Source organism: Ciconia boyciana, chromosome 14, assembly GCF_034638445.1.
Source record: "Ciconia boyciana chromosome 14, ASM3463844v1, whole genome shotgun sequence".
Lineage (NCBI taxonomy): Eukaryota > Metazoa > Chordata > Aves > Ciconiiformes > Ciconiidae > Ciconia > Ciconia boyciana.
The window spans coordinates 11,400,617-11,425,607 of record NC_132947.1 but is presented as its reverse complement, the minus strand read 5'-3'; the positions used below and the strand labels follow the sequence as shown (position 1 = coordinate 11,425,607).

The 24,991-nt window shown below is 44.6% G+C and overlaps 3 protein-coding genes across 12 annotated transcripts in view; 1 reads left to right on the top strand and 2 right to left on the bottom strand.

Annotated features, from left to right (window-relative positions):
* The window catches only part of PKIG (cAMP-dependent protein kinase inhibitor gamma), a 33,833-nt gene extending 27,608 nt beyond the window's left edge, over nucleotides 1-6,225 (bottom strand). The window contains exon 1 of the mRNA XM_072879025.1: nucleotides 6,014-6,225. The gene's annotated coding sequence lies outside the window, so the exon portion shown is untranslated. The remainder of the gene's footprint in view (nucleotides 1-6,013) is intronic.
* A 419-nt stretch (nucleotides 6,226-6,644) lies between these two features.
* On the top strand, nucleotides 6,645-14,960 carry SERINC3 (serine incorporator 3). The gene is made up of 10 exons (XM_072878851.1): nucleotides 6,645-6,727; nucleotides 7,301-7,462; nucleotides 7,936-8,129; nucleotides 9,272-9,351; nucleotides 10,061-10,198; nucleotides 11,068-11,237; nucleotides 11,970-12,060; nucleotides 12,455-12,626; nucleotides 13,056-13,283; nucleotides 14,065-14,960. The coding sequence occupies exons 1-10, from the start codon at nucleotides 6,689-6,691 to the stop codon at nucleotides 14,201-14,203; spliced, it is 1,413 nt and encodes a 470-aa protein (XP_072734952.1). The 5' UTR covers nucleotides 6,645-6,688; the 3' UTR covers nucleotides 14,204-14,960.
* On the bottom strand, nucleotides 10,337-24,724 carry TTPAL (alpha tocopherol transfer protein like). 10 transcript variants are annotated; one of them, XR_012045099.1, is made up of 8 exons: nucleotides 24,671-24,724; nucleotides 22,906-23,358; nucleotides 21,996-22,189; nucleotides 19,991-20,101; nucleotides 19,046-19,243; nucleotides 17,708-17,751; nucleotides 16,817-16,880; nucleotides 15,140-15,237 (listed from the first exon to the last, which is right to left on the bottom strand). XR_012045099.1 is itself a non-coding variant. In XM_072878855.1 (7 exons), exons 2-6 carry the CDS (start codon nucleotides 23,342-23,344, stop codon nucleotides 17,752-17,754), a joined length of 963 nt encoding a protein of 320 aa, XP_072734956.1. In that variant the 5' UTR covers nucleotides 23,345-23,358; nucleotides 24,671-24,724; the 3' UTR covers nucleotides 15,311-16,880; nucleotides 17,708-17,751. The 10 variants fall into 10 exon arrangements, 5 of the variants coding, with proteins under 5 accessions (XP_072734954.1, XP_072734956.1, XP_072734955.1 ...); XR_012045098.1 differs by lacking the exon at nucleotides 15,140-15,237 and adding an exon at nucleotides 15,308-15,876; XM_072878855.1 differs by lacking the exon at nucleotides 15,140-15,237 and having other exon boundaries at nucleotides 15,311-16,880; nucleotides 17,708-17,772.
* Nucleotides 24,725-24,991: the final 267 nt, after the last annotated feature.

Sequence of the window (24,991 nt, the reverse complement as noted above, 5' to 3'; positions counted from 1 at the left end):
CCTGCCTGCCCATGGGAAGCAGTGAATGAATTCCTTGTTTCGCTTGCTTGCGTGAGTGGCTTTTGCTTTCCCTATTAAACTGTCTTTATCTCAGCCCACGAGTTTTCTCACTTTTACTGCTCTGACTCTCTCCCCCATCCCACCGGGGGGAGTAAGCGAGCGGCTGGGTGGGGCTTAGTTGCCAGCTGGGGTTAAACCGTGACAGACACTCACAAAGACAGTAAACTCAGAACTGAACTATTACTTACATTAAGGGAAAATCACTCTGCCACATTCTGCCTCTGCCACTGAAACGCCTGTGGAGGTCAAGCTTAGCAAGGTCCTATGGACACTCTAAATTTTGCAATAACATGACACCCTCAGCATATGTTTTAAAAAATTATGTGAATTTGTAGTAAAGGTTCAGTTTTCTCAAGTGTGTTCTGCAGCAGGAAGCTGGTTTGTAAGATCCCCTGATAAACCAACACTCAGCCCTCAGTTTTTCCCTTCCTTCCCTTCCAGAATTAAGCTTGTGGCTGTTTCTGCCCCAGTGCACGTGGACGCAGAGAATACTGAGCCTCGTCAGCTCTTGCTCTACTCTGCCTTCGGGAAACCGCTTGACTGAGCCTCTCTTGGGCAACGACCCTATTGAACTCAATGATGGGACTAGAGAGAGTATTGTATTATTAGACTCCCCTAGGGTACTTTTTTTCTAAATCATCTAGGATGGGAAAAACATTTATATAAAGAAGAATGCCATGACTCACCCTCCAACGCCATGGAGGTTCAGAGCAATCAGAAAACAGTTAACAGCGCAGCCACCCCCCAGCAGTATTTCAGAGTTTCTAAATACAGAGTTCCTTTCCGATCTGGATGCCGATTTTTGTTATCTTAAAAGTATTTCTGGAACTTTTGGCCAGCTTTAAACAAACAAACAGGGAGAAATATTTGTGAAGATAACATGGTTGAGAGTGTTTGGTTAATGAATCTTTCTAAGTTGAAGGATTTCATTTTTAGACTTCATTTCTTTAAAGCTTGTGAACAGAAGAAAAAATTGCTCCAGAGATGTTAAATCGCACAACCATCCCAGCTATTGGCTTTGGAATATCAATCATGTAACTTAGCAAATATCAAACGTGGGAAGGGATTTATCTGACGCATCTATATGATCATGTGAACTCCTTCCTCAAGGAGAAACAGTCTCTCTGCTGGAGACACAAGAGGAAGGAACTGTTTTCCCTTCTTTAAAAAAATACAACAACATAAGCAACTGTAACATGTTAAATGCTTCCTGGCTCAAGTGCAAAAATGCAACATCTAAAATGTCAGCTGGTACGCCAGGAGGATTTACATGATTTAAAAGATTTATGAGGAAAAACTATTTCACTAGCTTCAGAGGATCTTGGAAAGCAGCAGCACCAGTGTGGGGGACAATGGAAAAAGAAGGGAAAAGAAATCTCCAGCTAAAAGAAATGACCATGGCTAGTATGATCCTGTATTGCTCTTCTTAGTATGAGAAAAAATTGGGTCAGGCATTCATCTGATTTTAAGCTGTGTGGAAAGATGAACGAACAGAGCCTGCCATGACTCTGGGATATGCTGGTTTTCTCACTTTACATACTGACTCACATAGTCCTGTGGCTCACTTAAAGCCACACAACTCATCACTGCTCGAGGCAGGATTAAATCCAGAAATTCCTGACTTCCTCCCACTATTGTTTCACTAGAAGCTGTTCTGCTGCAGTGATCACTGATACAAGAAGGCTGGCCAGCTGGATTTCAGGGAAGGGTCTCATGGGAGAGATGGGGTCACAGAGACAGGGGAAATAAATCCTGCCTTATAAAAAAATATATCAGGCAAGGCAAAATAATGAAAACATTTGAAACAATAAACTCAGCAACATTTGCACGTGTGCTTGGACAATGCTTGAGCAGAAGAATGGCTCGCTTTGTGGCTACCCACCCTTGAAGTGGCTACTTAAAAGCAGGAGCCTGGATGCCCTGTACAGCCTGAGGTGCTCTAGCATCAAAACCGAGCCTCGGTCAGCATTGCCAGGTGGAGCAGGGGCTGATGCCTGGCTCTGCACTAACACTGTCTCACCTACGGGCATGGGGAAGGTGCCAAGCTCCAGCAATGCCTCTGGCTGCAAGGCTCCTCCTGGGACAGTCACTACTAGCTCATGCCAGAGCAGGGCTAAGGCTGCTCCAATGGTGCCAGCCCCTTCTGGGTCAGATCCTGCTCCCCAAACGCCCTGTCTGAGCATCCCGTGCTGTTTGCAGGGATACCACGTTCACCTATCACAAAAGGCCACCCTTCACTCCCTCCTCCTTTTTACCAGCCATCTGTTGCTAGTCCCTTCTGTGGTTCATTCACAGATGTCACTGCAGATCTTTTGTACAAAATATTCCCTCCGGTATATCTCTGTTTGTGGTTTGTTTTTTTTAAAAATAAGCTTTTATTTAATGTTATTTAAATACTTTTCAATACATTTAAGTTTTACTAATGCTTCCATAAAGAATGAGATGAAACAGCTTGGTAATATCATTCCAGGGCATTGGATAACAGTGAACATTTCTCTCCATCTGTTTCACCAATAATCTAAACTAACGCAGTTTCCAGACCAGAGCACATGATCTAAAGTGAACTGAAGTCAATGAAAAGGTCTCTGGTGACATATAAGGACTTACAGGAGATTGAACAAAGGTGTCCTATAAAATAGATTTCTGGCCAAACAAAACTGGAAAGGCACAAAGATCACAATTCCTCTATCATAACAGCAGTGACTCATCCAGTTGCATAGTCACTTGGGGTGAAAAAGAAAACAGTTACTCAATCTCTCAGGGATTTAGACACAGAAGAATGTATTATGCAAGTTTTAGCAGCGTTACTAATGGCCTTGAAGCGCACAACTCTACTATGACTCTCACTCAGCTCAGCAGATCACAAATAAGATGACTCACATATCCATGACATGATAGGAAAATAGAGTCTGAGAAGTGCAGAGGCAGGTGCTAATGCAGTCACAGAGCACGCAGTCAAGGGAAGATGAGAATTATAAGATCGTGAGCAAAGGACTGCGGAGAAAAGAAGCTTGCATATTTGAAGACTTGAGAGTGTGGACTAGGTTGATTCCTATTGATCTCAAATTGCAGGGGCTTGTGAGTGTAAAGCCAGCTTGTACGCAGAGAAGAGCCACGCTGTTGGCACCAGTCACCTGCACTTCCCTGGGGAACCGCAGCAGACAGCACATGTTGGCCTTTGCAGGGTAGTGGTGAGTGCGTCCCTGAATCTACAGCACACAGTTAGATTAGACCCTAGTGAAAAGTCATCTGGGACCTCCACAAACTTAACGATATTTATACTTGTGAGAACCTACTACCCTGCTGGAACATCATGATTTTGTAGAAGCTATTAACTCTGACCATTTAAAGACTAAATAAACCCACTGGTGGTTTCAGCCGTAGCAGTATTTTGCCCATTATCTAATGACTAACTTCCTCACAGATGGAGGACTTTGACGGCTGTTCTCAAAGCACAGTTTACAATCTGGATGGTGGAATAGAGCTCAACCCAAAGACTGAACTAAACAGCTGGAAAAGCCATTGTCCCTAAAGAAAACTCCGTAATTCTTGATGCTCTGGAGATCTAATCAAAGCACAGTTATAAATACTGTTTAAAGCCAAACACTTTACAGAAGCCCAATAATTAGGAGGGTTATATTAGAAAGCTGATGCCAATACCTCAAAATTTGGAAGTTTATGCAGGCCAGAGCACTGCAAGGCATTTAGACCTGTATATGGGTCAAGGCAACACTACTGCAGAAACACAGACTATGTATGATTTTTTAATTTTTACAGTTGGTTTGACCCAGTCATTCCAATTTGCAGTTCCCTTCACCTGACTGAAAGATCCTGGATGGTCAAAAGATTATTCTATTATAACCTGTATATGGGATCTGTAACCTGCAAAAATACAGCCCATGCAGAGCAGGGACCTTCAAATACTCCGGAGAACATCAGGAGAAGTTCTGGATTTTTGTTATCATGACAGGGAGACCCTTGAGATTAACAAGAATAGCACTAATGCACAAGCTTGAGTGACATTTTTTTATGAGCTCAGTTGCACAAAGAACTGTGGAGAACTACTTTCAAACGACTATATCTGACACATTTCCTTCAAACATTACCTAATTTCAAGGTTTTTATTCTAGGCATTTCAACTAACATATAGCTATGTATGGGATGTAACGTATAGATACATAAGGGATGCACCATTTCGTTCTTCTGTCAGAACTGATTAACATACCAGAGCAGGGTATTTTTGTACAAACTAGGATAACCTCCTGCCATATCCTGGCTTGTTCCCATAGCTGACAGTCACTAGGCTGACTTCATCCTTATCTCCTGTTAAACACGTGTGGTTTGAGGTGATGTTATGCAGAATCAGAGGGGGTTTATGTTGGGAAGTAAAATGAGCTCTTGGAAATCTCTTGTTACGTGGACAGTGGAAGGAAAGAGCTTTTTATCTGTATCCTTTGTCTTTCCCTGGCATAATCCAGTGGAGGATCCCACAGTACTTAACAAAACTATTAGTCTCACAAATTTCCTGTGAAGAAAACATCTCTGACTCAGGATTTAGCTGAGTTTCATCACTGTATTAGTAACATACCTAAGAAATTATTTACCCAGGACGACTGGGAAGGGAACACAGAATTTTGGATTCTGCCTTTATTCTGCCTACATTCATGTGAACAAACAGTGAAGTAGCAGGGATGTGGCAAAAGCCTTCTTACAGATCCAGCTGGTGCACCCAAAAGGGTAATAAAAATATGTTAATAATAAAGGCTCCTATATTATCTGAAGGAAGCACACTTTCAATGATTTACAGTGTGATCCTTTTCTGAAAGAAGCCTGTGTGTCTTCATGAATGAGGCTGATTACAAGAGAGATAATACTGTTAACATAATGTTCATATATTCTGAGTGTTAAAGCTGCTGAAGAATGTAAGCCGGCTGGTTTACTGGTTGGTTTTTGTCATTTCTTGGCAATTTTAGACGGCAATAAAGCTGTAATTCTGATTATTTGTCCCTTTCTGTGATGGAAGCAGGTTTCTTGGAAAGGGACTGTGGAGGAAAGAAGGGTCTGACACAGTGGGAAGTGATGTGCAATACCTGGAATTGCCGTAGCCAGAACATACCCTGTAACTCAAACTGGTCAGTCCTGACCCTGCCCTCTGATATTTTGCAACACTAGGGCCAATTAAATAGCTCCAAACTGCTTTCCTAACCTTCTGTGTAAACTTTTGTCACCTTCTCACTGTTGTTATACCCACACAGCCATCTCTCATCCATTTCATTTGCTCCCAGACTTTAGCGACGAGGAGTGTAGTCACTCAGCTGTCTCTCTCCTACCCCTCCAAACTGCCGGTAACCCAAAACCAGAGAGGCCCCCGTGCTCCGGGCAGCGGCAGAACGGTGTCTCTTTCCACATGGCTGCTCTACCTCTTCTTCCATTTTAAAGGAGTACATCTCTAGCTTTTACAGCCGTGCACCTTCCACACACGAAGTGAGCCTAGTGTGAACGGATGCAGAAGCGACTCCTTGAGAAACCCACCTCCGAAAGGCTCGTGAGCTTTCCCGCTTCCACGCAGAGCCCCGTTACAACACTGCACAGGCCAAAACCCACGGGCACCGTTCGGCGCTCAGCAAAGCACGCAGGGAAAAAGGGGCAGCAACGTGGTGTGAGTTCTGTGGCACCAGCGCTTGTGTTCCCATCGCCACGGGACAAGAACAGGAGTGAACTACAGCTCTCCCCCCAGTCAAACAGCTCCGAGAGGCTGACCGGGCCCCCGGGCCTCAGGCAGGGCAGGTGACAGCCGTGTCCCCAGCCCGTGAGCCACCGCTCGCAGCCCTGTGACCCACGCAGGGCTGTACGTGAAGCGGCGGAGCCGCCCGCCCGCTTCCTCAGGCGTCCCGATGGTCCCGGTCCCTCCCACCGGAGGTCAGTGCTTCCGCGGTGACGCAGTGTAACTCACACAGCTTCAACGCAACCTTTGCAGGGACGTGACGCTTGTCACCGCGCCGGTAACGCCCTGTGCCCTCTGGAACCCGAGGGGGGGCAGTTTTACCCGTGCAGACGGGGCACGGGACGCGCCAGGGTGCCTTGCAGGCTGCTGGCGCTCAGGGGCAGGGAAACGCAATGTGTTCGGCCCCAAACCCCGCGGGTGGCGGAGCGGCCCAGCGGCAGCCCCGGTGGCAGCCCCGGCAAGGCCAGGCCAAGCCCGCCACGGCGCCATGCCGCCTGCCCGCCCGCGCTGCTGCCATGGCAACCGCCGAGGGCCGAGGCACCGCCCAGCGGCCTCAGGGAGCGGGAGGTATTGAATGGCTGCCGGGCCTGCCCATCAGCCTCACTCATTGGCTGGGCTGCTGGAGGAACCGCCTACTCGCTCGCCCGTGCGGCCGCCTCGCGCCGGAGAAGGCGGAAGAAGCGTCCACACGCAACGCCTCCCCTCCCCCGCCCTTCGCCCTCCCTACCCGCCCTCCCGCTCGCGCGCGGCTCCATTCTGCCTTCTCATTGGCGGGCAGCCGGCCCCCGAGCGCGCCAGCATGGCGGGAGCAGCCAATGAGCGGCGGCGCCGGACGGCGGCCGCCTGACGCGGCGGGGTGGGGGCGGAAGCAGGAAGCGGCCGGAGGGGCTCGGCGGCGGCGCCATGGGGGCGGCGCTGGGGGTTTGCTCGCTGGCCAGCTGGGTGAGTGGCGGCGGCGGCTGCGGCTGCCGCGCCAACCCCCCGCCCCTTCCTTCCCGGGAGCGGGCCCGGCCCGGAGCGGTGCCTCCGCCGGGGCCCGGCTCGGGCGGGCGAGCCCCGGGCCGGTGGCCCTGCTGGCTCCCCTCCCGCGGCCTGTGGGCAGAAGCCTGGTCCCGCCAGCTGCGGAGAGCCGGGGGCGGGTTCAGCCCCTCGGGGCGGAGCGGGCGCCGGGCGGTAGCTGCCCTGCTCCTTCCTCGCCTGGCCGGGCGGCCGGTCGCTAACAGACGCGGCCTGCCCTCGGGCGGTGTCGGGGGCCGCGGGGCCGCGGCGCGCTGCTGGCCGCTGCCAGGCGGCAGAGCCCCAGGAAGAGAGCCCGGGCTGACCAGCCAGGTTACCCGCGGGTGTTCTCAAACACGGTGTCAGTCAGAAATGTCGATTAAGCGGTTTATCTGTGTGGTCCGGCCGGGAGCGGAGCGTCTCTAAATGGAGTTTGGGTGTTCCTCTCCCGGTGTTGTTGACCCCGCCGGTGTCAGCTGCGAGGGGAATGCCCTTGCTATTTCTGTCTCTGTCCTTCAGATTCCCTGCCTGTGCAGCGGTGCCTCGTGTTTACTGTGCCGATGTTGTCCCAACAGCAAGAATTCCACAGTGACGCGTCTTATCTATGCCTTCCTCCTCCTCCTCAGCACTGTTCTTGCCTGCATTATGCTGGCACCAGGGATGGAAGAGCAGCTGAAAAAGGTATGGAGGGGAAAACCTCTTTCTAACTGTATGCAAAACCATTACTTGTGCCAGCGACTATTGATTCGCTTTACTTGGAATAGATTACATGAGAGACACAAACACCCAAATGTGCCATGTCCCCCAAGTTAAGAGACTGCATGTGCAGAATGGCTTCTAGCTGAAATAGCAAATTCAGTGAATGTACATTTTTAAGTACGTGCCTGGGGTCTCTGAAACCAGACCAGACCTGGAGATTGCTAGTCATTATCAGAGGCCTGCTGCTCTGGTATCTTAATCTTCCTGGATGCTTTTAGTGATGACATGGGGAAAGAAAGATGATAATAAGGTCTATGCAGGCCGGCTGAGCGCAAGGTCTTTTGTTATCAGATCTCCCAGGAGACAGCTGACTGAAAGCCTTAGCTGTTAGAGTGCTTAAAGAATGTAACTGCAAATGCAGACATAAATTCACAATTAAATGCGTTTTTACTCAGATACCTGGATTTTGTGATGAGGGTCTTCATACTCGGATACCGCATATGGATGGCTTTGTCAGCTGCGACGTGTTTGTTGGATACAGAGCTGTCTATCGAATCAGCTTTGCCATGGCAGTGTTCTTCTTTCTCCTCTCTCTGCTCATGATAGAAGTGAAAACAAGTAATGATCCAAGAGCCTCAGTACACAATGGGTATGTGTGTGAGCCAGCTGTCTGGTCTTCCAGCTTGTTTCCTCTCTCAAGTTTCTCTGCTGAACACAGTGGCAAATTGTTTATGTATACATTGACAGCCTCAAGTTTGTTTTGAACTGAGTAGAGAGTAACATTTTAGTCTACTAAAAAGCTTCCTGTTTATGTAATATGTTCAATGTACTGATAATGCTCGGAGGTTGGGTAACCAAAAGGGCAGTGCTCTGGGTACCCCTCTGCGTTTCCACAGAGATGCTAGATTTCAGCTCGTTTATATCGCCGTCCTTGCGCTGAGTCTAGTGCTGATTTGGTCATTCACTAGGCCAGTCTGACTCAGTAAGCCAGCAGAAACTGGTTTCTGATTTTGGATTCACTGATTTAACTGGGTTAGTTCTGGGATAGATGACTGAATTGTGAGAGAGTCATTTAATTTGAAAGGGACCTCTGGGGATCATATGATCCAACCCCCTGGTTAGAGCAGGGCCAACATGGAGCAGGTTGTTCAGGGGCTTGTCTAGTTGAGTTTTGAATGCCTGAAAGGATGGGGATGCTTTGACCTCTCTGGGCAACCTGTGCAATTTTTTCCAATACCTAATTGTAGTTTCTCTTTTTACAACTTGCATACGTTGCCTCTTGTCCTTCCACGGTGCACCTGCAAGAAGTCTGGCTTTGTCTTCTTTACACCTTTCTTTTAGGCAGTTGAAAACAGTAATTAGATCTCCCTTTTCCCTTCTCCAGGCTGAACAGCACAGAGTTAGCCTTGCTCCTTGCAGCGATGAGCTGCTGACTCACGTTCTGTTTGCTGGAGCAGGAGCTCCTCTTTCAGCAAAGCTTTCTAGCCAATCGGCCCCTAGTTTGTCCTGTTGCAGGGGATTTTTCTGTCCCAGGTGCAATGCTCTGTATTTGCCTTTGTTGAACTTTGAGGTTTCTGTCAGCCCATGACTCCAATGTATTGACCGTTGCATCACCCTCTCCCCCTGATTCGGTGAACATCTTTATCTGTAATCCCACTGAACACAAGTTTTTTTTCTTTACATTTCTGTTAGACACTCATCTCTGTACAGCAAGCTGCTTGCAGATCATGTAAAACATGACTGTTGTGTGCAAAGTAAGGCCAATATTTTCAACTTTACCTTCTTTTAAAGGTTCTGGTTCTTCAAAATAGCTGCCATTGTGGCTATCATGGTTGGAGCGTTTTACATTCCTGAAGGGCCTTTCACAAGAGGTACAGTTAATATGTCGTCATGGAATTCTGTTTAATAAACTCAAACCTTTTCACAGACTTACCAGGCTATAGTTGTGATAGTGAAAGTTATCGTGTAGAAGACACAGATTCTGTCGTACTTCATTAGAGTATCTTGGTTCATCCAGTATTTTGGTGACCAACTGAAGTTATGGCAATAAGCAATCTCTTTTCAAGTGCAGAAGTGTTCTGTATTAATAATTCGGTACTCCCATGACACAATCACTACTGGGCTGAGTCTTCTGACACTCCTTAGATTAGAGGCAGCTCAGAACACTGACAAGCGCTAAATACTTCCCTAGTCTCTGAAAAATTTGTGCAAGAAACCTTTAATGTCTGGCCACATCACAGGAACTTGAAAGGGTTGTTTATCCTCAAAGAAATGTGGCATGATGGTACTTATGTACGCAAAGATGTCTTGTGTTAGATCTTGCATTCATTCTGAAGATATGTTGGGCTAAACATTCCCATGCTCAGCTTGACTAGCATAGGGTGCACCCTTGAATAGCGGGGACTTCTTGCATGCTTCTGCAGGATGGAGGCCAAAGTGATTAACAGTATCTGCATTTCTAAATATAGTTTCAGATTTTTTCATTATTTGTCTGCAGTATAATTAGGAGCTTTTTTTTTTTAACTGGGGTAGCATGCAAATGATGAAAGCTAACCCTGTTTTTCTTGCTCCATTTTCTAGCTTGGTTTGCTATTGGTATTTGTGGAGCCTTCTGCTTCATTCTTATCCAGTTGGTGCTTCTTGTGGACTTTGCTCACTCCTGGAATGAGAGCTGGGTTGAGAGAATGGAGGAGGGAAACTCTAAATGTTGGTATGCAGGTAGGAATCTTAAACTCTAAAGGCTTTTTTTCTGCTGGCCAATACTCCACAGAATATCACTTGCTAGTTTGCAAACATACCTAGAATTACACTCCACAGTCTCCTTGAGTCACTGCTGTAAACATTTGGAATTAATAGCTGCAGTGTTGCCTTTCTCTCATTAAATAAAATGCAAAATATTTTAGGCTTGTGATCAGCAGATCTGACAGTCATAATAAACAACACTTGCCTGGTTTGCAGTGTGAGTGCAGAGCTAGTAGCCTGGATCTCTTCAGCTCTGACTTTGCTTTGCCATCTCCCCTGCTGAGGTCCTCAGGAAGTCAGTTATGTCGATGACCGTGGCTGCAGTACAACACAAAGCACGCCTCGGTGCATGCTCCCGAGCTGACCACTAAATTACAGAGTGCTAATTGTTGTGGTTCTTTGCTCATAGCTACGAATGCTGCAACAGCATTTTGTAGCTTCTTGTAAAGAACATAGCAGAATGGAAATGAAAATGGGTGGCCTTTAGCATAGAAGGGGGAATTCAGGGCTTATAAATAGTCCATGAGAAGTGTGCAAAAAGCACTCTCTTTTTGACACTGTGGCTTGACATCAGTTAAACCAATTAAACTCCCGCTGAAAGGCAGGTGTTATTCCCCTGATGACAGCATTAGCTTTAGTCTGAGCTACACTACGTAGTGAGCCAAAGCAGAAAGTTAGCCGTACCTAATAAAAATGCATTCTGCTAGTCTAGTTTTCTGAACCAGACTTCCAAGTGAGGAAGAGGGACTATCTCCTTACAGTGGTAGCTGGTCATTAAATCACCTTAGATTTAATGACCTAGAAACTACATGCATATTGTAACAGTTAATTTTTTTTCCCTCCAGCTCTGCTGTCCTGTACAAGCTTGTTCTATGCCTTGTCACTGGTTTTTGTTGTGCTCTTCTATGTTTTCTACACAAAGCCTGATGACTGCACTGAGAACAAGTTCTTCATAAGCATTAATATGATCCTGTGCATTGCTGTCTCCATTGTTTCTATCCTTCCAAAAGTTCAGGTATTATTTTTCTCTGCTATTTTCTTCTGACGTACAAAGCAGGGAAGAAAGATACAGTACCAATTCAGTCAGATATAAGAACTTTAAAATTTGGCTATCATAGCTATGCTAGCTAGCAACATTTAAAAAAAAAATTGCTCTGAAACAAATGCACTATGTAGTGCACTACATATTTCCTGAAAATAGGCTTTTTTTTGGCTAACATTGTTTTGGACTTTGTTTCCACATGGGGCACTGCTGGTGTGGTTTTAGTGGTGAAGGTTCTGGCAGAACAGAGAAACCTGTTAGGGAAAAGCAAAATAAGCTGGGAATTTATTGGCTTAATATTGTGGCTTTGAAATTATGGGTAAGTGTGTTTAATATGAGAGGAAGCTTGCATGTTACTTGATTCTGAACTGGTATTGCTCAAATAAATCACATGCTAGATTCACATCTACAAAACTGTTAAGCAAATTGGGATTAACTCAGGAAGTTAATAACCAAGTCTTGGACACAGAAAAACTGGATTTGGTTAGCTTATTCCTTCCATGTTTGAGTTACTCACTGCATAAATTGTATTACTCTAAGGAGTTTCTTCTGGTCTTCTAAACATAGAACAAAGCCCAATGCATTTCTAAAAAATAAAGTTTTTCATGCTAATAATTGTTGAATCTGTGGCAGTAGGGTAAAGCTATCCAACTATAGGTAAAACTTGCCCTTTTGACTTTGGCTTGGTATTCTGTCTTTGAATAGGAACATCAGCCTCGCTCTGGCCTCCTCCAGTCCTCTGTTATCACGCTCTACACCATGTATCTCACTTGGTCAGCCATGTCCAATGAGCCTGGTAAGCAATAGGCTGTCTTGAGTAACGTATTTTGGTGTGAAAGCAGCAGCTGTTGATGGGGCTTGTCATTATTATACATCACTGATCTGCCTAGGTAAAATCTAGTGAGGCAGTAAAGCCAACTTTACTGAAACCATCAAACCCTTGCCAAAACTAAACTGGGGCATTTGTGAGGGGAAAGAGAACAGTGTCAGGGCATTCTGATTTTATTTATTTATTACACCCTGGCCTAGCTCACAGGAAGGAAAAATATTCGTTGTCATTGCTGCCTCTGGGGAACTGAAGAGATCAGCAGTTAAAGGGAATGAAAAATTGCAAGCTTATTCGTAATCTTTTCTTAGCTAAATGCTGGCAAAGCTCATCTCTCTTTAACCTGCCTTGAAATCCCTTTCAGAACGAAGCTGTAACCCAAGTTTGCTGGACATCATTACCCAGATAGCTACAGTTGTTCCGGCAAATACCACTGTTGTACCTGCTACTCCAGCTCCGCCCAAGTCCCTGCAGTGGTGGGATGCCCAGAGTGTCGTTGGATTGGTTATCTTTGTCCTTTGCCTCTTGTATTCCAGGTAGGATGTGCACCGCCATCAAATGATAAACAATGGGGATCCGTCTGCTTTTTTGTTTGAATCTGGGTCCAGTGAAAAAGGTACCTGCGTTTATTCATATCTAGCTGTGGTCTCAGGTCCAAGCCCAAATATGGCTAATAAAACTGCATTCTGTTTTGTGGATGAGGATAGGCTTTATTAGCCCGATTCAGGTAACAGAACAAAATGTGTTACAAGACCTGGACTAGGAACACTGTTTAACTAGGTTAACAAAAGCTCGGATGAAAACAGATCTCTCTGAGGAGCTTCCTTGTGTTTCCAGATGGATTTTAAAAATGTTATTTGCTAGTCCCAGACATTCATTGTGGTCTGTTGTGCTGGCTTTATTAGCAAACACAGCTAACTGAAAAGGGAGTTTTTAACCATGTCTATCTTTGGGTTACACGGCAGCATTCGCTCTTCGAGTAACAGCCAGGTGAACAAGCTGACACTGTCTGGGAGTGACAGTGCCATTCTGGAGGAGACTGGGGGAACAGGCAGTGGGGCTGCAGAGGAAGGAGAAGTGCGCCGTGTCCTGGATAATGAGAAGGATGGTGTTCAGTACAGCTACACCTTCTTCCACTTCATGCTCTTCCTTGCCTCTCTTTACATCATGATGACGCTCACGAACTGGTACAGGTAAGAGCAAGACAAAGTGATGGGTTGTATGTGCCAGACAGTGTTTCTAGGTGGATAGGAGACCCTGCCCTATAGGCTACTCCTGCCCAGCTGGATAAGGGGTCGTCCCTGTGACAGTTGCACTGGAGTTGTGCCTTCTCAATTTTGTGTTGCTGAATAAGATGTAAAAAAACTGTACAAAAAGACAAGATCAGCAGCTGTAGTCATAGCAGACTGCTTCACAGCTGCAAGGGCAGAAAGGGTGGCTACCATCCTTCAGATATGCAGGCAGCAGGAAGGACACATATGAAACTGGTTTAGGGTGGCCTCCTGGGAAGTTTGTCAGAGGCCAGCCTAATGTTACTGGCTCTTAACCCTGGGAAAGATGTGCAGGGACAGCCATACATGCCACTTAAATGGAGATACGATTTCCTAGATCTGTTGGGAGCCCTTGGACACATCTGCTGCTGCTGCAGCTTGTAACTGCTTTCCCCAGGACTGCCATATAGCAGAAATTAGCAAATATGCTTACAGAGTAGCAGCCATCAGGAATCTGTTGCATAGCTCACTGAAATATTTCCTTTAGGAGTAGCACATCAAAAATATTTCCTTTAGGAGTAGCACATCAAAAATATGCAACCAGGAAACTGCTGGTTTAGTTGTCTTACCCTACTCCTCCCATCGAAGCCTCTTGCACTGGAGTGTCCCAAATCATTGTTCTAACTTCAGATTCATATGAGACATGGCAAGGCATAGTGGAAGGTGCCTTCTATATCTATTAATTGACTTCTTTACTTTTTAGCCCTGATGCTGATTTTAAAACAATGACAAGTAAGTGGCCAGCCGTGTGGGTGAAGATAACCTCCAGCTGGGTTTGTCTCCTTCTCTATCTTTGGACCCTAGTGGCTCCTCTTGTCCTTACGAATAGGGACTTCAGTTAAATTGCTGCACCTGTCCGAGCTTACAAAGTGGGGAATGTTTTGCTGAAAGCCAAAATGTTCATGTATTGCTTTAGTTATACTGTCTATGTTACTGTTTCTTACGTTAATAGGAACATGCAGGTGGATAGAAAGTTATGTATTGCATAATGCTTGATGCAGGATCAAAATTATCGGTTATCTTTCTATTTTAACCTTCAGTCGTGTTTATCTTATTGCTACATTTTTAAAATTCACTACAGCTTTGCTGTCAAAGCACAAAAGAAAATATCTGTTCTGTCCAATAGCCACAACCTTTCTCTTGAATAGAAGCAACATTTAGCTAGATTAGTAATATATTTTAAAGAACAATTATATTCAGCATAATGCACTAGTATGCTAATGCTTCAGTTCCTAGAAGTGTAAGCCATGCTGCTTGATTTCTACATTCCACTGCAAAAGTTTTATTTAAATTATAGTTACCTTCCTGTGTTGTGGCAAAAACCCCTTTATTCCTCACCAAAAGAAGAGAACTTTGAGGTTGAACTAATTCCTTTTAAGAACAAACTTGCCCTTTCCTAAGAGGCAACTTCTATGGGAACTTCTTTTTTAGTACGTTTGCCAAATATTGAGTGGTAAGTGTATGACTAGCTTAAACAACTTTATGATTATGGTGGAAAAATAGAGCTTCTAATTGATTTCACTTGTGTAATATGCTTATAAAAATAATGTACATGAAATGATTATTATTGGCACTAAGGCATTTGCACTGTAAACTCATTTGAATAAAGTGGACTAACTACTGAAAGTGTCCCAGCTCTTGAGAAGTGTTAAGAAGCAGCAGTTATTCTCCAATGCAAAATACTACATACAATGATTAAAATGCTAATTAGCTGCTGCAGGGTCCAGTTGGATGTGACTGGATGTTTTCTCCATATAGCAAACAGTAAGTCATAACATCTCTTTTGAAACAAACAGTATCTTCCATGTGATTCTCTGAATGTCAAATCCTATTCCTTGAAGTAGCTCAGGTACAGTTGTTCAAGTAAAATTTAGTTCTGCAGAAGAAAGCAACATCTTTTTCTAATGTAATGCTGTGGCAATTATACTTAGTTGCAACTGTGTGTTTAGTGTGGAACTAAGTATATGTTGCTTTTATGACTTTTACAATAAAATACCCCAAGACAACACGAGGCAAACATTTAAAATATCAAATTAGCAGCTGTTACAGTGTGTTTAATCACCCAGTCATGCATCATAAAATTACACATTTTGACCACTCCATTTTATAAAATGCAATATAAAAATAAATTTTGTCAAAATAAGATGTACACTTAACCACCCAACACCTCTAGGCCCACATACAACAGAAGGCAAAATTATTAGTTTGAATAACACTACGATTAACTCATGCCAAAATGAGATTTAACAAAAAAAATACTTCACCCAGTTCCTGAAAATACCTCAGGGTTTGTAACACCCATTTGCAAGAGTATAAATTCAAGTACTTTTATGTACAGTATGCAGCTACCTTTTGTCCCACTTAATGCCAAAAGCCATGGCTGCCCAATGCAGTTCAAGTATCTTTCCTTATTTTGTGTTGGATTTGGCAGGGATGGCTTATGTACTGGGCAAGGCATATAACCTCTGGAAACAAAGTTATTTCAAGTGGAAAAAAGAACAGATCCATTTTAGTGCTGTGGAAAAAAAACCAAACAAAAAAGCCCCTGTAAGCTTTTCCTATCTCTTAACTTGCAGATAAGGAGACTCTATACTTAAAACAAGTGTTTATTTTCCAAATGCTGACATGAGAAATTTTGGGAACAAACTGATTTCTTTGCTAGTAAGAGCTAAAGCTCAAAAGAGCATTCTCAGCTCAGTAGTCAGGTGCATAAAAGACAGAGCCATGCTTTCTATAAGACAAGCCAAGCACTGGTTACGAACCTAAAAAAGGGTAGAGGTATAGCTCAATAAAGTTGCAACTCTCTCTGAGTTCTAAAGCCAAGAAAGAGCAAATTAGAAGTAACAGATGCTTGACAAAGGTAAACCTGGCTTAGTTCAAGCATCCTGACATCAACTGCCCAGCAGCCAGCTTCAAGAAAAAGAAGTTCTGGAGGCATAACACAGGCTTTTTTCAGCATTGATAATGTAGCCTTATCTATTATGTTTAACCCATATGCTTTATTCTTAGTTTCTCTGTGAGCAGAGGAGAAAAGGGGAGGGAGAGATGGATCTAGTTTGCCTGGTATTTAAGGCATGCAAGAGAATATAAAAGCCTGAAAAAGGGTTTGGTTTCTGTAGAGGTTCCTCAGCCTTCTGCTGAACACCACTAGATTTTTTTTTTTTGAAGGACACTAAATTGAATTTTGAATATTCAACCTCCCTCTCTAGTAGTTACATAAGGGGATAAAAGTAGCTGTTCTTACAGGTTAGCTGTCAAAATACCACTGCTTCAAACCCTGCAGCACAATTAAGGAAAGAGTATCAAATACCAGTCATCCCTTCATCTCTAGGAAAAACGGTCCATCCTTTTTTTTTTTTTTAATTGTACATTGTGGCTGGAATCAAGAGGCACTAAAACAACATAAACACCAGTCCCTACATTCTGGCAGTTAAACAGCATGGGCAGCCACTTACCTTTCTAAGTCCTGGTGCTGTGTGCTACTGTCTTGCTAGGTGGCACAAAGAACTGAATTAATTTCTGCAAAACACGCAGCACATTCTGGTCAGAAATGAGGAGGAAGTGGCTAGCAGTACTCTTCTACCTTATTTTAAGTAGTTGAAAATGGTATGGGATTTTTCTGCACTAAAGGTAATGGCTGTCAAAGAAGAGTAAGAATTGACTTATAAAGGCAGGAAAAAATAACATGCTTTAGTGAGGGAAATTAATCTCTTCCCATCTTATTCTTAAACAGTTCAAGCGATGAGTTCCCTGCTCCCACAAATTCTGAATTACCACTCAGAAAAAAGCTTAATGGTTTACCCCTTTTCAAAACCCAGTCTCCTTTTATAATGCTTGGATGACAGGTATGGCATTTGCTACCCCCTAGCTCCAGGATGAGGTCTGCTGCCAGATCAGGAAGTCATTATCATGGAAGAGGGGTCTTTTTTGGCAGTGCAATCATGCTGTAGAGGGACTGAGAGGAAGACAGACATTCAAAACAGAGTTTGGCACTTTGAAAAATGGATGTCTGAAATCCTCAAGATGCTTTAGTTTTATATTTACAGAAACATAACTGGTACCTATAATCACACTTGGCACTAAATAAAGATTTCATCCAGAGAAAGTGCTCTAGAGATAAGTCTCCAATTAGAAGGGATGTTCTTTTTCACCAAAGAGTGAAATATTTCACCTTGAAGTAATTGGGTGTGCTTTCCTGGTCATACTGAGGTTTCCCATCTCCACCACTATTATAGTGCAGAAAAACATGTGCAAAGCATGTGCTGAGAGTTAAGTTCTAAGTCAAGACCATTAAACAGATTGAACCTGGGGAGTGGGAACAGCTTATTTAGACATAGGTATCTTACCCTGATTTGACATCGGAGTCTTAGTTCTGTCTCTAGACAAAGACCTAGAAGCACAGGCATACAAGCTACGGGTAAATATTACAGAGATGATTAAAGTCTAACTTCATACAGGAACAGACAACCAAAGACAAAAGAGGTCAATAAAGTTGAAAACAAAGTTGTAACATTTCACAAAAGAGCCAACAAGCACAGTGAACAAAATGCTACAATACCAGGAAATTTAAGAATGTGCTTTCAAATAGCCTGTCTGCATTTGGTTTCACAGACTTAAACTCAAATTCTGCCCAAAGTAACAAGCTAAAGAAGCACCTTGCTGTCTTACATGAAGTATTGCCTTCTATACATCATATGCCAACTGCTACAAAGCCTCCTTACAAATTCTGTGTAAGAGTGAGTTACCCAATCCCTCATCACAACCAGCTGAAGATAAGAACAACTGATAATGTGGGAAGGTGGCTGACACAGCTTTTTCTTATTTGGTCCTGAACCTCATTATTTGAAGCTGTATCCAATCAAAAGCCTTAGTACCTGATCTGAAAAACTTCCTGTTTTCTGAAAATGAAGATTGCATCTGTTTATAATAAGCCTTGGTATAGATGATGGATTAACTACTACAACAGTTACAGTTCTTCCTACTGTGAGGAAGTTTCAGAGATTATCTCCATACTGCTATTCATGAATAAGAAAGTTTTGCTCTGTATTAATTTGAGCCAAACATTCATTGAGATATTCCAGAAATGCCAACTCACAGTCTGAACCAAGTGAGAGAGGACAGGACAAGTTAGACTTTCATTTTTTTAAGCAATCTTCACTGACAGAGCTACATTTTGCAGGGGTCCAAAGCAATTTTCTTGTCTTGGATTACTGATGTTTTCAGAAGGGGAAGGGAACAGATCATCAGAAAACTAGTAAATCATTGTTGTCACTTTTCACCTGGGTGGGGAGAGGATAAGAAACTATCAAGCTTACCATCCTGCAATATTTTTTTTTTTAATCATTAGAAAGAACAGGCCAGTTTGCATCATTCACACACAGGTTGATGAGCCTCAAGTATTCTACGTAACTTGTGCTCTTTGCCTTTATCCTCCCCGAACTCTGCCCTGCCCCCACTGCGCCCTCTTCAGCTTCCTTTGGTTCTACAGTGTAAAGTGCCTCAGCAGTCTGTTCCTAAACTGCAGGTTTAGGAGTAAGGCAGAGTTCACAACATCACCTAGCAGAACAGATCTTAACTGTGCTGGAAAACTTCCCTTCACTAGTTTGTCAATAACAGTAATAGAGCTGAGGTTTCAGGCCTCGCAGAGAATCATCACATTGCTTTTCATCAGCATCCCCACTCACTAGCATGTCATGGGGAGAGCTGTCACATGGGAGAACCAGCTGTGAGAAATCATGCAGGAAGTCCTCTTCAGAGGCTAGCAGCAGCTCATTCCATGCGGAGATGTCCAGCTTCCCTGAAGTACCACCATACTCTTCAGGAAGGATCACTGGAGGAATGTTTTGATGAAGGGAATTCAGATCACAGCCATGAAGAAAAAACTGAAGAAGACAGCAAAAGACAGCTTTAATAGTGCATATCAAACACTTTACAGCAAATTACTGAAACAGCTAATGAGCTTATTTTGAGTTAAAGAGCAAATTTTAGAAGCGATGTCTTTATGGGCAAGTGGCAGTGTACAACACTGGGCAGGTGCAGTTAGACACGCTAGTGAGAGAAGTCTTGAGACGATCCAAGTCTAGTGCAGCTTAAATCCCGGGAAGAGAGACTTGACATTTGCTAGTCTGTGCTGAGGTTCCAAATTCAGCTCATCCCCCATTTTGTTCATGGGATGGGAAGTACTTATCCTTGTGGAAAGAAGCGTCATCCTTTGCAACTACATCCAGTCCTATGGTGAGAATACTAGTGCCGTGCAGGACGCTTGCAGAAGGGAGAAGAGCAAGGAAGGGGCAACACAGATCTCCTGTGACACCACCTCATAAACGAAGTGTTACTTGCCAAGATAATCCACCCCCCAGGGATGGAATTAATGTCCTGAATACACAGCATATGTACTAAAGATCCATATTAATGTTATGCCAATATTAAATTCCTCAAAGCTTCTCTCTCATGAAGAATTTTCCCAACAGGCATACTTTTAAAAATTAAAGCAGAAAGGACCAGTTAGATCAAGTAAGTGGCACCAACATTTTTCTAGCTGTGAGGTTTTTCAACGGTTTTTACTTGCAGTGGCCAAGAAAGGAACTTACAGACATCAACATTAATGTTAAAATGACACAAATCCTTACCCGGTTTGCTATCTTTTCCTTCAGAAAAGGCTTGATGATTGCAAAAATGCCTTTGAATATACGAGGCTCATTTATTATGTTAACGGCTTTTATTCGAATGGGGAATCCATCCTGAAGGGTAAAGAAGAACATTTTTATAATGCAGTTTAAAAAATATTTGCCATATTCATCTTTTTAAAATCTCCTGAGACTGACTGCCAGCACAACCCACTGGCTCCCAAACTTTCATCTGAGGTACCAACCAATACGGCAACAGAAATGCACCTTGTAATAGGGAATAGTCTTAAGATGAGATCCGTGAGCATAAAGTCAAGAGACAAGAAAACCTTGCATCAACAAATATATTACTGTCAGTAAATCTTCATTTCTTATGTTGTTCTTCATCTCCCCTGACAAAGACACTTAGGTAACCACTGTCCTTCGGGTATTCCCAACCGTGACAATGATGCAGTTACAAAGTGATGACCCTAGCTTCTGAGGGGTGCACCATGCTCAGAGGCAGAGCAGGCTGGTTCTAACAGTGTGTCCAACTACAAGATTTGGTGCCCAAGATACTCTAAAATGTGTTTTTATATAAGGAAGAAATCTAATATCACTATTTTTCTGCCATTCCAACTATTCTGTCATGCTAACTGCAGAAGACAAACAGACTTCACTGCCAAAAGAACACACAGCGTCTCCTATACAAGACAGTTTAAAACAACAGTTAGTTATGGCATTTCTGCCAGAAAAAATTTATTTGCAGAAACATTTTTCCAGGGCAAAAGCTCACAATCAGCAATTAAGCTCTCATGTGCCACAGCAAAGTTTCTTTCCCTTATAACCAGCTCTACACATACAAAGCAAGCAGTCAATGCTTGGAGTGAAAAGCAGATAACATGGACTGCAGGAGTATTTTTCTCCTTATGAAGGTCAGTGAATTAGCTCATCTTTACAAGAGATGCAGCTCAGCAAGGTTGATGCAACATGTTTGTATACCAACCATACCTTTATGTCCTTCACCAAGCTCAGCTTTTGTTTTGTGAATAGCTTCCACTAGTAACAGCAGGACACCCATCACTTTATTTGTGCAAATTAAATATGGGCTCAGACAGTTAAATGACACATTTAGATCATAATTCAAAGGAGCAACTTCTTATATAGGCATTCATAAATTCACTAGTCTCATCTCCATAAACTCCCCTGATTCCCCCTATCCTTCCTTATCGCCCCACAGATACAACAAAGAACATAACCAGCTCAGGCTAGAATAAAAGTAACGAGGGAATGAACCCATTCAAGAGAAGTTTTTCTCATCTCACTCCTCCAGACAGCATGGTGGAACATCAAGTAAAATCATCAGGCTTTCCTGCCACTTTGGCCAGGTTACCCCTCACTCCTTTCACCTTCTTATTTTGTACAACTCCACTTGCGCTTACACCCTTGCTCCAATTTGCTCTCCATCAATTTCCTTCTACACATCTAGTCGGAGATCCTTTTTATTACTGTCTCTTTTGCTGCCCCCTATGCTGAAGAAGGCTCTCTTCCTTCAGGGAGCAGATGGAAATCCTCCTCAAATCACACCCATTCAAAAGTCCTCTCTGCAAAATTTTTGCAGCAGTACTTGAACTTGCACTTGCCCAGTGGTCAGCTCCATCTCGGCTGACAGGAACCATTTAAATAAGGAGCTATTCCTCAGCATTCAGGCAAAATGGTGTCTTCTCTCCAACTGTAATTTACTGCTCTCTCTCTTCCTTAGCACTACCTAGCAGAACTACTTTTTTCTGTTCCAACTCAAAAGTTTGCATTTCTAATGCAAATTTAGTTTTAGGGATGCAAAAGTCGAAAAAAGGCCAAGCAAGGTAAGTTGGCAAGGGTCTGAGAAACTGGTTGGGCAGAGACATATTTTAACTCTGCTAGTAAAAGCCAAGATGCTTAAGTTTCTGGTGACATAGTCAAGAACTCTAGACACAGCAGCAGTCATTTACAATGCACAAGCTTATTTTCCCACCAGTTCAGGTCTTACCTGAAGAATTCCAATCACTTTTTTGGCTACAAAAGGACCAAAATGAGACGCCTTAGATAAGCTGACTCCTTTGTAGTCTGCCAGGATTACAATTCCATTCACCTGGGTCTCTTCGGACTGAATGAGTTTTTCTAACGTTAAGTATATGGCACGAATGTTCTCAGTAATCGGATAATTACTGGGTGTCCATCTGTCTGAGGTTACAAGACATGGATGGTAAGTCGGAGAGTAAATATAAGCTAACAATACACATTCCAAAAACTGATTTTCTAAATCCTGGACTCTTAAAAGTTAGTCTTTAGTAGCCACAGTCCTAGTTCAGAGCAGCCTTTCTTAAGCAAGAGATAAATGGCAACTCATGTTTACTTCAGGGAGCAAAGGCAATGGTTTTAAGAACCCCGTTCTCCACCCAGCACAGCTTATTAGAAGCAGTTTCAGCTCAGAAAGAAAGCAGGTAAATGGAAAAGAGGAGAATGAATGAAGACAAATTTACAGCAAGCCTGGCAGCACCAAAAGCACACAGAAGGCTCCGATTGTTTACATGGGAGTCAAAGCCATAGGCTCCTCTCTCCACTTACTGTCAAAACAAATTACAAGCTTCTAACTGTAGGCCAGCAGCCCTGTTTCAATTTGAGTTACTACACATCAATTTTTCTTGAATCACCCAATATTTCATCAACCCACCTCACTGCATTTTCGTTTTGACATAACTGCAGTTATTACTGACACAGGAAAAGGAACTGGTATAACGTTGGCTAATGACAAACGTGTCCCTTCCCAAGTTAGCTTTTCAAATTTCAAAGAGAACCCACGTACTCTGCGCAAGTAACCAGTGTTCACAGGAGAGCAGGAAATGGATTTTTGGCCCGTCTCGAAGACGGAGAACAAAGACATTCATGCATTTCAATACCTGGACGGATGCAGACAACATGCCGTCCCTCTGGGTCCAGACGAGGCAGCACAGTGACAAAACCAGACTCTAGCACAGGCTTTATTGCGGACGGCTTCAAGTTATTGAAGACCTCAGGCCAGCTCCTCCTACAGGTGTGGTAGTTCACCAGAAGCTGAAGCGCTCGATCATAATCGAATTTCCTGGCTCTGAGGAATCTTAGCAAAAAAGCATCGTCCAGGCAGGTCCCCAGGGAGGGATAGTCTTTGCACACCATATCTCGGAGTGCCTGCACATCACGGAGCCTCCATTCAGGTTTCTCTTGGAGCTCTTCCCGGGCTTTGGTAACGAGATCAGGAGACAGCGAGCAAACATACTTTGGCCGATCTGGCAGGAACTTGTTGTCCGATGGAGACCCCGCTGATGGACTTGTCCTGGTGCAGTCGCTGTCTCCTGACATAATGTGGCAGGAATCTGTCAAAAACCAAGCGCTACACATGACAAACAATCCTACAGACTAACAAGCATATTTATTATTTACATATTTATTACGTCCAGTATCCCTCCACTTCCCTACTGACGAGACTGCCCTTGCAAGAATCAGCACTACAGCCAGAAGTACAGTTCAGACATTTTAATTCTCTTCCTAGGATTAGAAAGTGCAGGTTTCTCTAATCTCTTATCCTGCATAGTGGGTAGAAAACAACCTTGGATGAAACCTAACCAAATTTTAAAAAAAAATTAATTAAACTACAGAATTACACAGCTTCATTGCAAAATAGAGAATTTAATTTGCCTTATTTATTTCCTATGTCCAACTGAAAACTAAAGGAAAGTAAACACATCCCAGTTAAGCAAGATTCTCACATTTGGTCAAATTACACCCTCTTCTACGAAACTCTCCTAGCTGAGCCCAGACAGCTGGGAGTTTTTGCTTACTTCTTTGGCAAATACATGCATTGGCCACCGTGTCTGCCCACGTGAACATTTTGAGCAATGCAGGAGGAGCGGCATTCAGGAATACAAGAAATGGCTGCAGTTCACAGGCTGGATAAGCAGGTCAGAAAATGATGGACTCTTATGCCAGCACTGCGTGGGTATTAAGGTAGGCTTAATCTAGTTTTCAGTGTGCTGCCAATATTTCTGAACTGGGAGCTGAATTTCCAAATCCAGTAGCAAGTGGATAGAGACGAGTGAAAAATTGTAAAATTACAAGCCTGGCGTACTTCCTATAGCTTGGCATGGGACTGGAAGGGAAAAACAAGCTTTTTTTTTCCTGAGCTACTCCGGAGTCACTCACAGCACACTATACCACTCTTGGGTGTCACACAGGAATCGCCTGTCAGAATAATGCCTGTCCCACGTAACCAGCCTCCTCCTGCAGTGACAGACATCTGAATTGCTTACTTCTACCACACCTTCCCCAGGCTCCTCGGGGAAGGTCCCAGGGCGCCGGGATCACTCACAGGGACGTGCTTCGCCCCGTTACAGCGTGGGCTGTGCAAGACCCAAATCCTTGGCCCCTGCCCTGACGACCCGAGTGTCTGCCTGCGGGCGGCGCAGCAGCCCCTGCGCTCCGCCGCGCTCCTGGCACTGCGGCGGCCATCGGGGCGAGGAGGCCCCCGCAGCCCCGCAGTCCCGCAGTCCCAGCACCACCCCCGCACACGCCCCACAGCCCCAGCACCAGCACCATCACGCAGCCCTCCGCCAGCGCCCTCCGCCAGCGCCCTCGGCCCCACACCTCCACCCCGGGCCCGGGCCCAGCCCCGTCCCGTCGCCGCCGTACCGGAGCGCTCCCGCGCAGCAGCGCCGTCTCCAGGCAGCGGCGACCCGGAACTACAGCGGCCGCCCGGAAATGACGCTCCCGCCGCGCATGCGCGGTGGCGCCCGGGCTGTCTGGGGAGCTGCGGTTCCCTCCGGCGGCAGCGGCTGCCGGCGGGCCCCCGCCCCCGTAGGCCTCCTCCCCTCTGACGGGGGAGGCGCGGCACGAAAGCGTGGGGGTTGCCCCGTCCCTGGTACGTGCGCAGTACAGCGTGAGGGAACCCCGGGACCGCTTCGTGGGGGGCACCTCGGGCCTTTAATTCCACCGCGTCCTCTTTCATAACGA

Bases quoted from the DNA above. Each gene is read 5' to 3' on its own strand.
- SERINC3 (XM_072878851.1), top strand. From the start codon at position 6,689: ATGGGGGCGGCGCTGGGGGTTTGCTCGCTGGCCAGCTGG. The intron at 9,352-10,060 runs GTACAGTTAATA...TCCATTTTCTAG, and splicing joins TGAAGGGCCTTTCACAAGAG to CTTGGTTTGCTATTGGTATT. The intron at 11,238-11,969 runs GTATTATTTTTC...GTCTTTGAATAG, and splicing joins CTATCCTTCCAAAAGTTCAG to GAACATCAGCCTCGCTCTGG.
- TTPAL (XM_072878853.1), bottom strand. From the start codon at position 23,344: ATGTCAGGAGACAGCGACTGCACCAGGACAAGTCCATCAGCGGGGTCT. The intron at 22,190-22,905 runs GTATTGAAATGC...TTGTAACCTCAG, and splicing joins TGTTGTCTGCATCCGTCCAG to ACAGATGGACACCCAGTAAT. The intron at 20,102-21,995 runs GTAAGACCTGAA...TTTACCCTTCAG, and splicing joins AAGTGATTGGAATTCTTCAG to GATGGATTCCCCATTCGAAT.